This window comes from Salvia hispanica, chromosome 4 (genome assembly GCF_029641045.1).
Source record: "Salvia hispanica isolate PSC_SH4W2 chromosome 4, Shi_PSC_v1, whole genome shotgun sequence".
Taxonomy (NCBI): domain Eukaryota; kingdom Viridiplantae; phylum Streptophyta; class Magnoliopsida; order Lamiales; family Lamiaceae; genus Salvia; species Salvia hispanica.
The window spans coordinates 56942935-56955718 of NC_142695.1; the positions used below are offsets into that span (position 1 = coordinate 56942935).

Genomic DNA, 12784 nt, shown 5'->3' on the forward strand with positions numbered 1-12784 from the left:
ATCAGAAGTTTTCATTTTTGTTCAATATTTGCATTCATGTATAAAATGATTGTCACTTCATCTCTTGGTTATACTTAAAAGTGTGATTGTTTCATTAAAATTAAAATAAAAGAGAGAAAATAATATCGACCTTTTTTTAAGTGTTTTGACTTTCATTTTTTTTAGGTTACGACGTAATAATTTTTTTTTTAGCAAAAACAATCCCTTTAAAGTTCTTATGAGATGGATGCTAGGAAAGAATATATATTCATTGGTATTAGTAACATCTATCAAATTTGTCAAGCCCTTCTCGAATGCAATCTCATTTATGCATACCTCAGAATCCCTCTCGTTTCTGTGTGTTAAGGTTCATTCATGCACCCTCCACTTCAGATGTAGGAGCCGCTCATTGTTCGTGCCTCTGCAGTGATGTTACTTCCTACTCTTGTCCGTGTGTTACACTTTTACTCTATAATCTTTTTTCTTAACTTAATAACTAGCCGTTCCTAAAATTCTATATTGGAAAGAAATTTCTCACTTGAAATGAGACACTGAAAAAAAAATTTGATCACTTCAAGAGGATATGTTGTTCTATGAAACTAAAAAGTAAAAAATAGTATTAACAGGTTGTAGCGCAGTTAGCAGTGCGGAGCTGGTAATCTTGAGGTCACGGTTCATACCCCGCCACTTGATGAGATCCTTTCGGCCTTAATCCGTAAATCCCGTCGAGCAAGATTAGTCAGATTTTGCCAAAGGTGGATCCGTCGAGCAAGTAGTACTAACCAATTATTAGCCCGGCCCACTTTGATTATTCGTTAGATTTTGGCCCGGCCCATTATCTATCTCTTCCCCACAGTGTTCTTCCGAAGAGCCATCTTTCCTCTTCCGTTTACGAAAATGATTCCAAGGCAAATTCTAGCCCGAGCCCGATTGCTAGCCCGGCCCGCCCCTCGCAGTTCACAGCCCGTTAATCACTACTACCCGAGCCTTGAATTTCATCACAACCTCCAAACCCGGCGTTATTCGGATGCTCCGCTTCCAATTCCGGCCGCCGCCAATCCAATCACTCCGGTCTCCCCGGAGCCTCCTCTCGTTCCGGTTTCAACTCCTTCACCGACGGCTTCCAAAAGCTCTTTGAATGAAGCTGAGCTGAAGAAGTTCGCCGCCATTTCCGAGACATGGTTTATAAGAAGAATTGATTCATATGTTTGTTGAATTTGAAGATTTTGCTTGAATGTACTTTTCAATTTGTTCAATTGGTGTTAGGTGGGATGCTGATGGACCGTTCAAGCCGCTGCATGCGATGAATCCGACGAGACTTGCGTTTATTAGGTCGACTCTGTGCCGGCATTTTGGGTAATTTCAGTTTGCCTTTGCATATTTAGCTGTTTCTGTAAATTGATTTTCTCTATGTAAATGTGAAGAATTTTTGAGCATTTTCCCCAAATTTTGAGTAATGTTCAATGCAACATGTTTCAGGAAGGATCCACGGAGTTCGAGGCCGTTTGAAGGGTTGAAGTTTGTGGATGTTGGTTGTGGAGGAGGGATTCTATCTGAGGTATAACTTTTATCTGCTTTGGTGATCTTTGGAGTTGGCATGATTCGTTGATAGATATTCGGATTTCGTGTTCACTGGGCTGATCGGAGTTTGTTGAGTATTGTTTATGTAGTAATAGTGTTGTTGAATTGGTTATCTATGTAGTATACTTGTGAATCTTGATATGTATGTGGAATGTTTGCTAGTATTGGTTCGTGTCTTAGGATGACTCGTTTCTGGCCTTCATTGATCGTTTTATCATATTTTCAGCCTTTAGCACGCATGGGCGCAAGTGTTACCGGGGTTGATGCTGTGGAAAAGAATATCAGAATTGCCCAGCTTCACGCGGTATGTCTTATTTATGGAGGAAACGTAGAATTGAACTAGTTCAGTGCATTTCACGCACATGTCTTGTATGGTTTTATTTTGAAATTGCATGTCATCTTGTTTCATATTCAACCATATACAATAAATTACAGGAAAACTTGAATATTGATCTGCAAACCTAGTATTTGTTATTAGTTAAAGATAGTGGTGGACAATCTGAGAAAATAAAAATGGAATGAATTCTATCCAGCAATATATTTACAGAGCTGTACTCTGCATGATGTTACCAGAATGAACTGAAATTATTGCCTATTGTCAACCCGTTTCCGTATACGTTTCAGTGAGAGTGTATATATTTTGCAGGATTTGGATCCAACAACTTCATCTATTGACTATCTTTGTACAACAGCTGGTATATGTCGTACTTATATGTTCAGTGTGAAGGTTAAGGCGGTTGATTAATTATTCTTTTTTCCTTACATATTTTCAGTCACTATCTTTAGCACAGAAACTTGCATTTTTGTATTTGATCATGACTTGGTTAGCTCATGTAGTTATTTATTGCTACCATTTCTGACAGTTTTGACAAAAAAGTTCCGTCTTTGTGGTTTTGTGTCATTCTGTTAATCTACCCTCTTTATTCTTTTTTTTTTTCCGTGATCCCCATATGGGGTATGAACATTTTTCGGGAATTAACATCTATGCCTTTGTTGATCTATTATTCGATTCATTTATATGAGATTTACTTTCTGGACTTGGAAACCTATTCTTCTGAACCTGATTTAAATACTATGCTTTGATAGAGAAATTAGTGGAAGAGCAGAGGAAATTCGATGCTGTACTTGCTCTTGAGGTATGTTGTTTATGCTTTAAATGGAGATTTATACTGAGACATTGTGTCTGTATTTGTTGCTTTCCCGTGATTCTTCTTGGATTGTGGAGATGTCCACCTGATTGTTTACATGCTATCCAGGTAATTGAGCATGTTGCAGACCCTTCTGATTTCTGCAAATCGTTGTCATCTTTGACTGAAAATGGTGGAGCTACTGTGATCTCAACAATCAATCGATCAATGAGGGCATATGCAACAGCTATCGTCATGGCAGAATATGTCTTGCGTTGGGTATGCTACTTTTCCATATTGCTCAATGTGGTTAAGACATGCTTATTCCACAATGTTGACAGCCCTGTAAAAAATAAAGTTATGCTTCATAAACTCAAATCACGTAGACTTCTAGTGTTGGTACTGTGCTTCCCGAGCTTCATATCTGGGCATTGTAGTCGTATCTACTTAGGCATTCCATAAATTCTGCAGATATATTTTTCATAGGTTTTTGTTCATAATGATGACACTGTTTTGACTTGCATAAATCTGTCAGCTACCAGCGGGCACACATGACTGGTCGAGCTTTCTCACCCCAGAAGAGCTAGTCCTAATTCTTCAACGCGCTTCAGTTTCTGTAAGTCCGAAGCAAATCATCATACCATTTTGTAGCAGTCCGTCCTTACGTTCGTGAGATGTAAACTACTGCTTGCTTTACCTTTCAGGTTCAAGAGATGGCTGGGTTCGCCTACAACCCCCTGACCGGGCGATGGTTCCTCTCTGACGATATAGGTGTAAATTTCATTGCATATGCCACAAAGAACCGCGAATAGATCAGGTCTAACGATCGCTCTGTTTCTTTCTCATGTTTTAATGGGATAATTGTCGCTAAAACCACAAACATCAGGCCAATTCGGGTTTGTCTCGTGCTTTTCGAAATTTGATGGCAGACTAGAATTGACCAAAGTTCGTAGTTTTAGCAGCAATTACCCATATACTTCTATTTATTTATTTTTTGTTCTAATTTACCATGGCAGTGGTTCTCATTTTTGCACAAATGTGGCAGAAGGAATGTTTTGAGGCCGAAAGAAGTGTTCAATATTCGAAGATATACCAGTTTCTTTTTTTTTTTTTTTTTTATGGCTATTAGTGACAAAATATACAAATAATAATATGTTTATTCAATGATTTTGTTGCGTTAATTGTTCTCTATTTATGGTCTTTCTGAGAAGTTTTATCATACTTAAAAGCCCCATCAAATTTAACTAGTACTACTATAACATTTCAACTAGATTGTTGTTTTATGACTTTATCACAACAAAATATTCTCAATTTTATATAGAAACATATAGAAACACACTTTTATAATAAGAAAATATTGGAATTTGAGCCTCATGATAATATTGCAAAAACATTAAAATCTTATATAAATAATTTGTTTATGATATGATAAGGATTATATAGTGCGCATCCCAACACACTGCCATGCATGCCGCAAATTGGGCTCCACACCACATTTTAATTATAAATATCTTTATCCATAACTCATCATAGTTATATTTGTAACCATTAAATATCTCATACTTTCTATTTGACTGAAGTGGTCAAATATTTTAATCAAATGTTTTTAAAGTTCCATAAAATATTTAGCTATAGAAATATCAATTATAGTAAAATTGATTCATCTTTTCAAGTCTGAATTAGTATTATTTAAATGTTATTTACCAAACTAATAATAAATGTTAAATAGTAGTACTAGTATTTTATATCGCTACTTCAGAAAATATATGGTGTTTTAGAACTTTAGTAGTAGTAATATTTCTTAAAAAATAAAAATCTGTAACACAAAATCACTAATCATTCTTATTTCAATCTAAAACGACATCAACTTGTAGGATGAGGTAAACTCTTTTACTTTATAACATAAACTTTTATTGAATACTACTCGATTCCTATATATATATATATATATATATATATATATATATGGGCGTAACGAGTTTTAAGAAATATTAAAAAAAATGGGTGAAAAAAGGTTAGTGGAATAATAGTCTCATTTATATATATTAGTTTTAAATGAAACGTGGGTGGAATGAGTTAGTGGAAGTTGGGACCCTATTACCATTTATGGTAAAAGTGAATCGGGATTCTTATTCGCGAATGGACTAAAAACGAAACTTCTATTCACGGACAGAGAGCACGTGGTAAGACAAAATTCAAAAGTTGGAGACAGAATATACTCTAATTCCATGCAAATTTGAATAAATGTCTAGGAAGAATATATAAAATTAGTAGAATGAAATCTCATTTTTATTAGCTTTATATACTTATTAATTTTATACTCCCTCCGTCCCCAATTAAGAGTCACACTTTTCCATTTCGATCCATCCCCAATTAAGAGTCACACTTTATTTTTACCATAAATGGTAGTAGGTCCCACATCCCACTAAATCACTTCACTCACATTTTATTATAAAACCAATATAAAAAAGTGGGTCCCACATTCCACTAACTTTTTCAACCAACTTTTCTTTACATTTTAAAACTCGTGCCCGGTCAAACTAGGACTGCTAATGGGGGACGGAGGGAGTAATAAATTAGGAGAGTATGAGGTTTCATTTTCAAAGTACAAATTGAAACATTATAACGTCATTCCAAACTGAGTTAGTTATCATATTTGCTTCCTCTTCTCATTAAGCGCGAAATCTCTCTCTCACACACGTAAATTGAAGTTCCTTTCACCACTGTTCGATTGAGGAAGACAACTACTCAAACAAGAAGAAAAATGGAAGGCGATCACTCAAAACTCGCCCGAGGCCGCTTGGCCGTGCTCTCAGCTCACCTCGCAGCTCCATTCGATCACCGCGCCGCCGCAATTCTCGAATCATCCGCCTGCTCCGCCGCCGTCGCACCGCCGCCGTATCTGCAAGGATCGCTAACCCTAATCGACGACCGCACCGGCAAAAAGTACCAGGTTCACGTCTCCGAGGAAGGCACCGTCAAAGCCACCGACCTCAAAAAGGTTTCCCCCAATTTCTATCTCATTATTACTTCAATTTCAAGTGTGTGTGTGTGTGTGTGTGTTGATGTTATCGCTTCAGTAGTTAATTCGAATAATCGATTTAATTTCTAATTTTCTAGTGTGGTGATTCAATTGAGTGTTGCAGATTACCACCGGGAAGAATGACAAGGGGATTAAGCTCTACGATCCTGGTTATCTCAACACGGCGCCGGTGCGATCGTCGATCTGCTATATTGACGGAGACGAAGGGATTTTGAGGTACAGAGGCTATCCGATCGAGGAGCTGGCGGAGGGGAGTTCGTTTTTGGAAGTTGCTTATCTTTTGAGTAAGCTTTGCATTCTGTGTTTGCATCTGAGGAAATGCCTAATTTATGATTTGATTTGGCATCGAACGCCTGATTTTGTTGATTTGTATGTTTAGTATTCGTAAGAGTGACTCTGTTTTGGTTGTTAAGTTCACTGGCTAGTCAATTTGATTTTCGACATTGGTTGCTTTTTCGCCTCTCTCGCATTTAATTTTGATGAAGTCTTCCTTTTTTTGGTAGTGTATGGAAATTTACCGTCCGAAGGTCAGTTGGCGGATTGGGAGTTTTCCGTCTCACAACATTCAGCTGTTCCTCAAGGAATATTGGTATTTTTCTCTAAGTTGTTTTCTCTGTGTGTGCGCATGTGTTTCTTTTCTATTGTATTTATCAGAGTACCTTTATTTTGGGTTGATCATATATATGGTTAGGATACTGTTCAATATCGATGGGTTTTTCACATGAAAATTGAGTTTCTAAAGGTATTTCACCGTCTTTGGCAGGACATCATACAAGCAATGCCACATGATGCTCATCCAATGGGTGTTCTTGTTAGTGCTATGAGTGCTCTTTCAGTCTTTCATCCCGATGCAAATCCAGCTTTACGAGTAAGCTTTTTCTATTTTATTTTTTTAGTATAGAGTTTTTACAGTTTTTCTTCTTTGTTGTTCACTTGTTCCTTATATCAGATTTTGACTAGCTTGAAACTCCATAATAGAAAGGGTACTGTTGGTGTTGTTGCCACGACTTCAGAATTTATCTTCTCGAAAGAATACTTTTCTGTTTATTTATTCATCAATGTTCTTTGACATAGGGCCAAGACATATATGAGTCTAAGCAAGTGAGAGACAAACAAATTGTCCGCATACTTGGGAAGGTAATACTCAGATTATGTCTACTGTCTGCATGCATATTTGCTTCGACATATTTCACAACATTGTACAGCCGATCATGATATTTGGTGGAGGATATATTAAAATCCTATCAATTTTTTTCAGGCGCCAACAATTGCTGCAGCTGCCTATTTGAGAATGGCAGGGAGGCCACCTGTTCTTCCATCTAGCAACCTCTCATACTCGGAGAACTTCTTATATATGCTTGATTCATTGTATGCACTTATTCCTTGATGTGTTCCAAATAATTTGTCTTTAAGATTAATATCAAGTTAAGTATATCCTACTATAGATCTATCTTAGTGCATATTACCAAATGTTTGATTTGTTTTTAGCTGAGGTGATGTTACAACTAATGTTTCGCTTTAAAAAAACAGGGGCAATAGGTCTTATAGACCAAATCCTCGGCTTGCTCGTACACTAGATATTCTTTTCATATTACATGCAGAGCATGAGATGAATTGCTCCACTGCAGCTGCGAGGCACCTTGCTTCAAGGTTATATCTCATCATCTTCTTGGACAATAAAAAAATTGAAGTTTTCATTTGTAACTTGGTGTAAATCTGCTTCTACAGTGGCGTTGATGTGTATACAGCCCTTTCTGGTGCAGTTGGCGCTCTATATGGTCCACTTCATGGTGGAGCAAATGAGGTACTCATCAATTACTTCTCTGAAACTACTTCATAAGAAGATTTTGGTATCTGTGATTATGAACTGTTCAAGTTACATTAAAATCCAGTCTTTTCTTGTTTGTTTACTTTGTAGGCTGTGCTTAAGATGTTGAGTGAGATCGGAACCATAGACAATATTCCTGACTTCATCGAAGGCGTAAAGAACAGGTTGGTAACCTTCCATGCCTGCCATCTTTTTTAAGACAACTAGTAAAAGGTTCACGTGGATGGATTTAACATTGTGCGAGTGTAATGTCATAATCTCTAGGAAGCGTAAGATGTCTGGTTTTGGGCACCGCGTCTACAAGAACTATGATCCGCGAGCGAAGGTCATCAAGAAACTAGCTGAGGAAGTATTTTCAATTGTTGGCAGGGATCCTCTAATAGAGGTGGGTCTTTTGAACCCTGAATTTCGAGCATTGCTAAAGAGGAATAATTATTTTTCGATAACCTTATTAATACATGATCCAAGCATTGCTTGCAAATCAAGAGTAAAATTTGAGATGCAGGCTGGATCTGAATCGGTTAATGTCATTTACAGGTGGCCATAGCCTTGGAAAAAGCTGCATTATCGGATGAGTACTTTGTGAAGAGGAAGTTGTACCCAAATGTTGACTTCTATTCTGGCTTAATATACAGGTATTATTATTGACATTCTCTTTGGCTTCATTTTCATCTTGCAATCATTTTGGTATCTTCTTAGTCTACTCGTCTCCATGTTGTATTCAGGGCTATGGGTTTCCCAACAGAGTTCTTTCCAGTTTTGTTTGCGATTCCTCGAATGGCTGGCTACCTATCTCACTGGCGAGAGTCCCTAGATGATCCTGACACGAAGATAATGAGACCGGCACAGGTAATCTTTACCCGGCTTTCTTTGTCAAGTTCTTCCTTCGAGACATTGGGCTTGTTATAGATGAACTAGAATGCACCACGGTTTTTTTCCCATGTCGTTACCTTCCTAGATTATGTAATTGGCCTGAAAATTACACTGCATTTATCACGTATTGATGGTTTCCGAGACAAACAGAGTCCTTCAAGAGGGCGGCCTACCATTCTGATCGTCGTTGGGGAATTATCTATATGTCGTGCTGCATTTTGGGGAATTATGTCTTCATTTTATCGATTCTACTGCATTTTGAAATTGGTTTAATTTCCAGGTGTATACTGGTGTGTGGCTACGACCGTACGTGCCACTGCAAGAACGAATGGTTTCAAGAGAAGAAGATAAACTTGGTCAGGTCGCAGTCTCCAACGCAACCAAGAGGCGTTTGGCTGGTTCCGGTGCATAGCCCTACACAACTCCCTGCATCAGATCATCCGTTTTCTCGCCTATAGAAATAAGTATCGATCTTTCAGTCGTATGGCCGCTCTGCGTTTTTCATCCCCGTTCATGGTTGAAGTAAAATAAAATGTAGCAGCACTCTTACTTCCTTTCTATTTGCTGTTTCTGTATTTAAAACTCGTGTCAAGTCAAATGGTGACAAATTATAAGGGGCAGAGGGAGTATTAGATCTATGCTGTTAAACTTGTCTACCATTTATTTATTAGACTTTAGTATAGTCAAATTTAATTCTATAAATTATACTCCTTCTATCTCATTAAATATGAAACATTTGCTTTTTATCGTGAGATAACATTTGCTTTTCATCACGAGATTGAATTTCAATGGTGGGGGGCACAACTTTGTTGAAGTTGTGAAGTATTTTATGAGTGATAAAGCCAGGATTTCAACGGTGGAGGGCCCAATTAAAAGGCACTTCAAATCCAAAAAAATCACACCATAAATTTTCATTAATATAAATCAAATTCACATATCACCAAAAACTACATCAATTTGTCAAGATCTATCTTGAATCCATTCATCTCAGCCTCATGGCATATTTCCTTACACTTTGCAAGCCTTCCATCAGCCATAAACACCCCAATCACTCCCCTGTAAATATCATAAGTTGGAGTAAAACCACATTCCTTCATCTTGGCAAAATACCTCCCGGCCCTCGACACGTCGCCCGAGGCAACGAAAAGCCTCAGCAGCACGCGATACGCCGGGAGATCAACCGGGCAATTCGAAGCCTCCATTTCCCACACAACCGCCATCGCATCCCTGTACCTCCCCTCGAGAAACCGGCTGTGGATCAGAGCCGTGTACATCACCACCCCGGGGACGATCCTACCCGAGCTCCTCGCCCACTCGTACAGCGCCTCCACGACGTCGAACTTCCCCAGCCTCGCGCAGACCTTCATGATGGCCGTGCAGTCCTGCTGGCTCAGCGCGAGATCGTCCCTCTTCGCCAGCTCCTCCAGCAGCGGCAGCGCGAGCGCCCTCTTATCCGGGCACTTCCCAAGTTCAAGAATCACTTTCGCGTACACGCTCGGGCTCAGCACTCTTTTACGACTCTCAGCAGCCGAGAGAAGCCTGCACGCGAGGCGCGTGTTGCCTCCTCTCACGAGCCCCCTCACGACCGCCTCGTACACGCTCTGGCTGGATAAGTTGAGGAAGCTGTCCAGCTCGAACGGCATCTTCAAGTCGTGCGCCCTCGCCATGACCTCAACCGTGGAAGCAAGGATCCGGTCATCGGGGAACAAATGCGGCTGGTTTTGAGCCCAGCAGAGCACGTGCAACGCGCGGTTCGGGAGCCCCATATGCCCGAGCTCCCTCACCGTCAACGACAGCGATCCTTTCCGGAGAAGCCGGCTCCATTGGTTGAGAACTAAGGACACATTCTCATCAGATTGGAGGCTCTTGATCTCCCTAGCTAAGCTGATCAAGAAAGCCGGATTCTTGTAAATCTGATTCGACACTGGCTGCCTCGACACAGCAACATGAGTCCTGATCAGTTTCTTGGAAGTGGGAACTCCCAAAGGCCGGATCTTGTGAGGAATCGGAAGCGGAAGAGGCCGTTGCCGGCTCAAATTCCCGGGCTTCTGAGGAACTCTCCCTTGGAAAAGGGATGAAATGGCCTCGAGTTCATCCGATTCCCACGATACATCTCCATCGTCGCCATCAATTGTATCGATTTCCTCACAATCGGAATCCTCAACTTTGTGAATCACAGGGTGGAAGTCGGGCGGAGCCTCGGTGTGGCGGCGGTGGCGGAGATTCTTGGGAAGCTGCAGCCTTTTGCGGTGGTTGGGTTTTTTGGCGGATGCGAATGCTGCTACGGGAGAGAATCTGTTGCTGCGGTGGAAGGGATATGGAGACGTGAAGCAGATTAAGCTCTCCATCTATCAAAATCGGAAGCAATTAGTGCGACGGTTTCTCATAGGCATTTGATCGAACATGTGGTGTGTGCGGGTTTGGAAAAAGGGGATTTGTGGATTGATTTGAGCAGTGTGAAATTCCGATTGGGTAGCTCAGTAGAAAACAGTATTCGGAGAAATTCTAATCGGAAACAGTGTGAAATTCCGATGACAAATTGAATCTACCAAATTTTGATTTTGGAAAATCCGAATTCCGATTAATCAACTATCTCACCCGCTTTACTGGTTATTCGTGTGTTTTTATTTTTTTTAATTGAATAAAGTACTATTATATCCACGTGGACACCACATTTAATTATTTTTTTATTTTTATTTTTATTTTTATGTTAAAGTTTTTACTTTTCACTAATATACATCGAATAAATGTCAGTTTTGATATTACCAAAATACGAATTTGTTAAAAAACATTTACTTTTTGAAAAACAGGTCCATAACAAATGAAAATGTCGCCAAAGTTTTGACATCGAATAAATGTCAGTTTTGATATTACCAAAATACGAATTTGTTAAAAAACATTTACTTTTTGAAAAACAGGTCCATAACAAATGAAAATGTCGCCAAAGTAGTCCTTTTCTCGACGATTCCGCAAAAAAACTAAAAGTCAATGCTAATTGCACAATGACATGACTGTTAGTTTTTTACAGAATCGTAAAAAAAATATCACTCCAACAAGGATTTCATTTGTTATGAACCTATTTTTCAAAAAATGAATATTTTAGACCAATTTATATTTTAGTCATATATCTAGAACCAAAATTGACCATTAATATCCGTACATTTTGCTTTTCACCAAAGTATTAAATAATTTATACAAAAGGATTTAAAAAGAATCAAAGGTGAAGTTGGGATTGATTTGTGGGCCTACCGCAAGGAGTATTTTTGTGTTGGGCCAGAGGATTCAAACCTATTACAAGAGTTGGGCCTAAAGGAATTATGTTAAGTACAATCTCTTGGGCTTAATTATAGGTAAACTGCCTCTAAAATCATGAACTTTCACGAAAGTCTGGAATTTTCCGTGAACTTTAAAAGTTGCATAAAAAATCACGAACTTTGCCGGGTTGTGCAAATTTCCCGAATGACCCGACCCTGAAATTTTCCGGCATAAACTCATCTTATGTGGCAGCCGGAAGTGTGACTAGGCAGCCGGGAGACAAAACGATGTCGTTTTGTGTTTGTTGAGAAAAAAATTTGAAAATTTGGAGATGAGAAACAAAGGGAGAGAGAAGGGACAGTAGGTGGAGATGAATTGGGACGTGAATTGGATGGGGGAGATGAATTGGGGCGGTTGGCGGTGGATGGTGATGATGGGGGCGAAGCAGCGAGGGGAAGGGACGGAGGGCGACGGAGCGCCGCCGCCGCCGCAAGGGAGATGAATTGGGGCGATCGGCGGGGGATGGTGATGATGGGGGCGGAGCAGCGAGGGCAGAGGGCGACGGAGCGTCGCCGCCGCCGCTAGGGAGATGAATTGGGGCGGTCGGCGGTGGATGGTGATGATGGGGGCGGAGCAGCGAGAGGAGCGACGGAGCGCCGCCACTCCCACAGTGGCGGCGCGAAGAGGCTGAGAGTGGGAGAGATAAGGAGGGGGAAAGAGAGAGAAAGGAGGGAAAGAAAGAGAAGAAGGGGAGGAGCAGGTGGTGCGCCGGAGCGGCTGCCGGCGGTGGTGGTGGTGGTGCTGGAGTGAGAAAGGAGATCTTTTTTTTTTTAAAAAAAAAAATTAAGGTTTGGGTAAATGAGGTGGAAGAAGAGTGGAATGAAAATAAACACACTAAGCATCCAAATCATCGTCCATGTCAGCATAAATGCCAACATCATCACACTGCTTAGCCGGAATACTCGACTCGGGAAATCGGCACACGAGAGTAAAGTTCATGATTTTTTATGCAACATTTAAAGTTAACGGGAAAAACCAAACTTTTGTGAAAGTTCATGATTTTAGAGACAGTTTACCCTTAATTATATTACAAGAATT

General features: G+C 39.9%; 3 protein-coding genes across 4 annotated transcripts; 2 read left to right on the top strand and 1 right to left on the bottom strand.

Annotated features, from left to right (window-relative positions):
• The first annotated feature begins 835 nt into the window (after window positions 1-835).
• On the top strand, window positions 836-3868 carry LOC125196171 (ubiquinone biosynthesis O-methyltransferase, mitochondrial-like). Of its 2 annotated transcripts, none has more exons than XM_048094579.2 (10): window positions 836-1160; window positions 1246-1335; window positions 1459-1537; window positions 1787-1864; window positions 2207-2255; window positions 2647-2696; window positions 2817-2966; window positions 3223-3303; window positions 3392-3504; window positions 3733-3868. In XM_048094579.2, exons 1-9 carry the CDS (start codon window positions 877-879, stop codon window positions 3497-3499), a joined length of 969 nt encoding a protein of 322 aa, XP_047950536.1. In that variant the 5' UTR covers window positions 836-876; the 3' UTR covers window positions 3500-3504; window positions 3733-3868. The 2 variants fall into 2 exon arrangements, with proteins under 2 accessions (XP_047950536.1, XP_047950535.1); XM_048094578.2 differs by having other exon boundaries at window positions 837-1160; window positions 3704-3868.
• Window positions 3869-5333: 1465 nt separating this feature from the next.
• Window positions 5334-9175, top strand: LOC125194484 (citrate synthase, glyoxysomal-like). Its single transcript, XM_048092726.2, has 13 exons — window positions 5334-5688; window positions 5834-6014; window positions 6234-6319; window positions 6494-6598; window positions 6805-6867; window positions 6989-7098; window positions 7261-7380; window positions 7459-7534; window positions 7649-7722; window positions 7823-7943; window positions 8096-8193; window positions 8284-8407; window positions 8712-9175. The coding sequence occupies exons 1-13, from the start codon at window positions 5452-5454 to the stop codon at window positions 8841-8843; spliced, it is 1527 nt and encodes a 508-aa protein (XP_047948683.1). The 5' UTR covers window positions 5334-5451; the 3' UTR covers window positions 8844-9175.
• Window positions 9176-9311: 136 nt separating this feature from the next.
• Window positions 9312-11039, bottom strand: EMB975 (Tetratricopeptide repeat (TPR)-like superfamily protein). The gene has a single exon (XM_048092727.2). The coding sequence runs from the start codon at window positions 10777-10779 to the stop codon at window positions 9379-9381; it is 1401 nt and encodes a 466-aa protein (XP_047948684.1). The 5' UTR covers window positions 10780-11039; the 3' UTR covers window positions 9312-9378.
• Between the last annotated feature and the right edge of the window lie 1745 nt (window positions 11040-12784).

What these genes read in the sequence shown, in the direction of transcription:
- LOC125196171 (XM_048094579.2), top strand. Translation starts at nt 877, where the DNA reads ATGATTCCAAGGCAAATTCTAGCCCGAGCCCGATTGCTAGCCCGGCCC. An exon ending in ACTCTGTGCCGGCATTTTGG is followed by an intron (nt 1,336 to 1,458) that starts GTAATTTCAGTT and finishes AACATGTTTCAG; the next exon opens with GAAGGATCCACGGAGTTCGA. An exon ending in TTCAACGCGCTTCAGTTTCT is followed by an intron (nt 3,304 to 3,391) that starts GTAAGTCCGAAG and finishes TTTACCTTTCAG; the next exon opens with GTTCAAGAGATGGCTGGGTT.
- LOC125194484 (XM_048092726.2), top strand. Translation starts at nt 5,452, where the DNA reads ATGGAAGGCGATCACTCAAAACTCGCCCGAGGCCGCTTGGCCGTGCTC. An exon ending in GCGAGGCACCTTGCTTCAAG is followed by an intron (nt 7,381 to 7,458) that starts GTTATATCTCAT and finishes CTGCTTCTACAG; the next exon opens with TGGCGTTGATGTGTATACAG. An exon ending in TATTCTGGCTTAATATACAG is followed by an intron (nt 8,194 to 8,283) that starts GTATTATTATTG and finishes TGTTGTATTCAG; the next exon opens with GGCTATGGGTTTCCCAACAG.
- EMB975 (XM_048092727.2), bottom strand. Translation starts at nt 10,779, where the DNA reads ATGGAGAGCTTAATCTGCTTCACGTCTCCATATCCCTTCCACCGCAGC.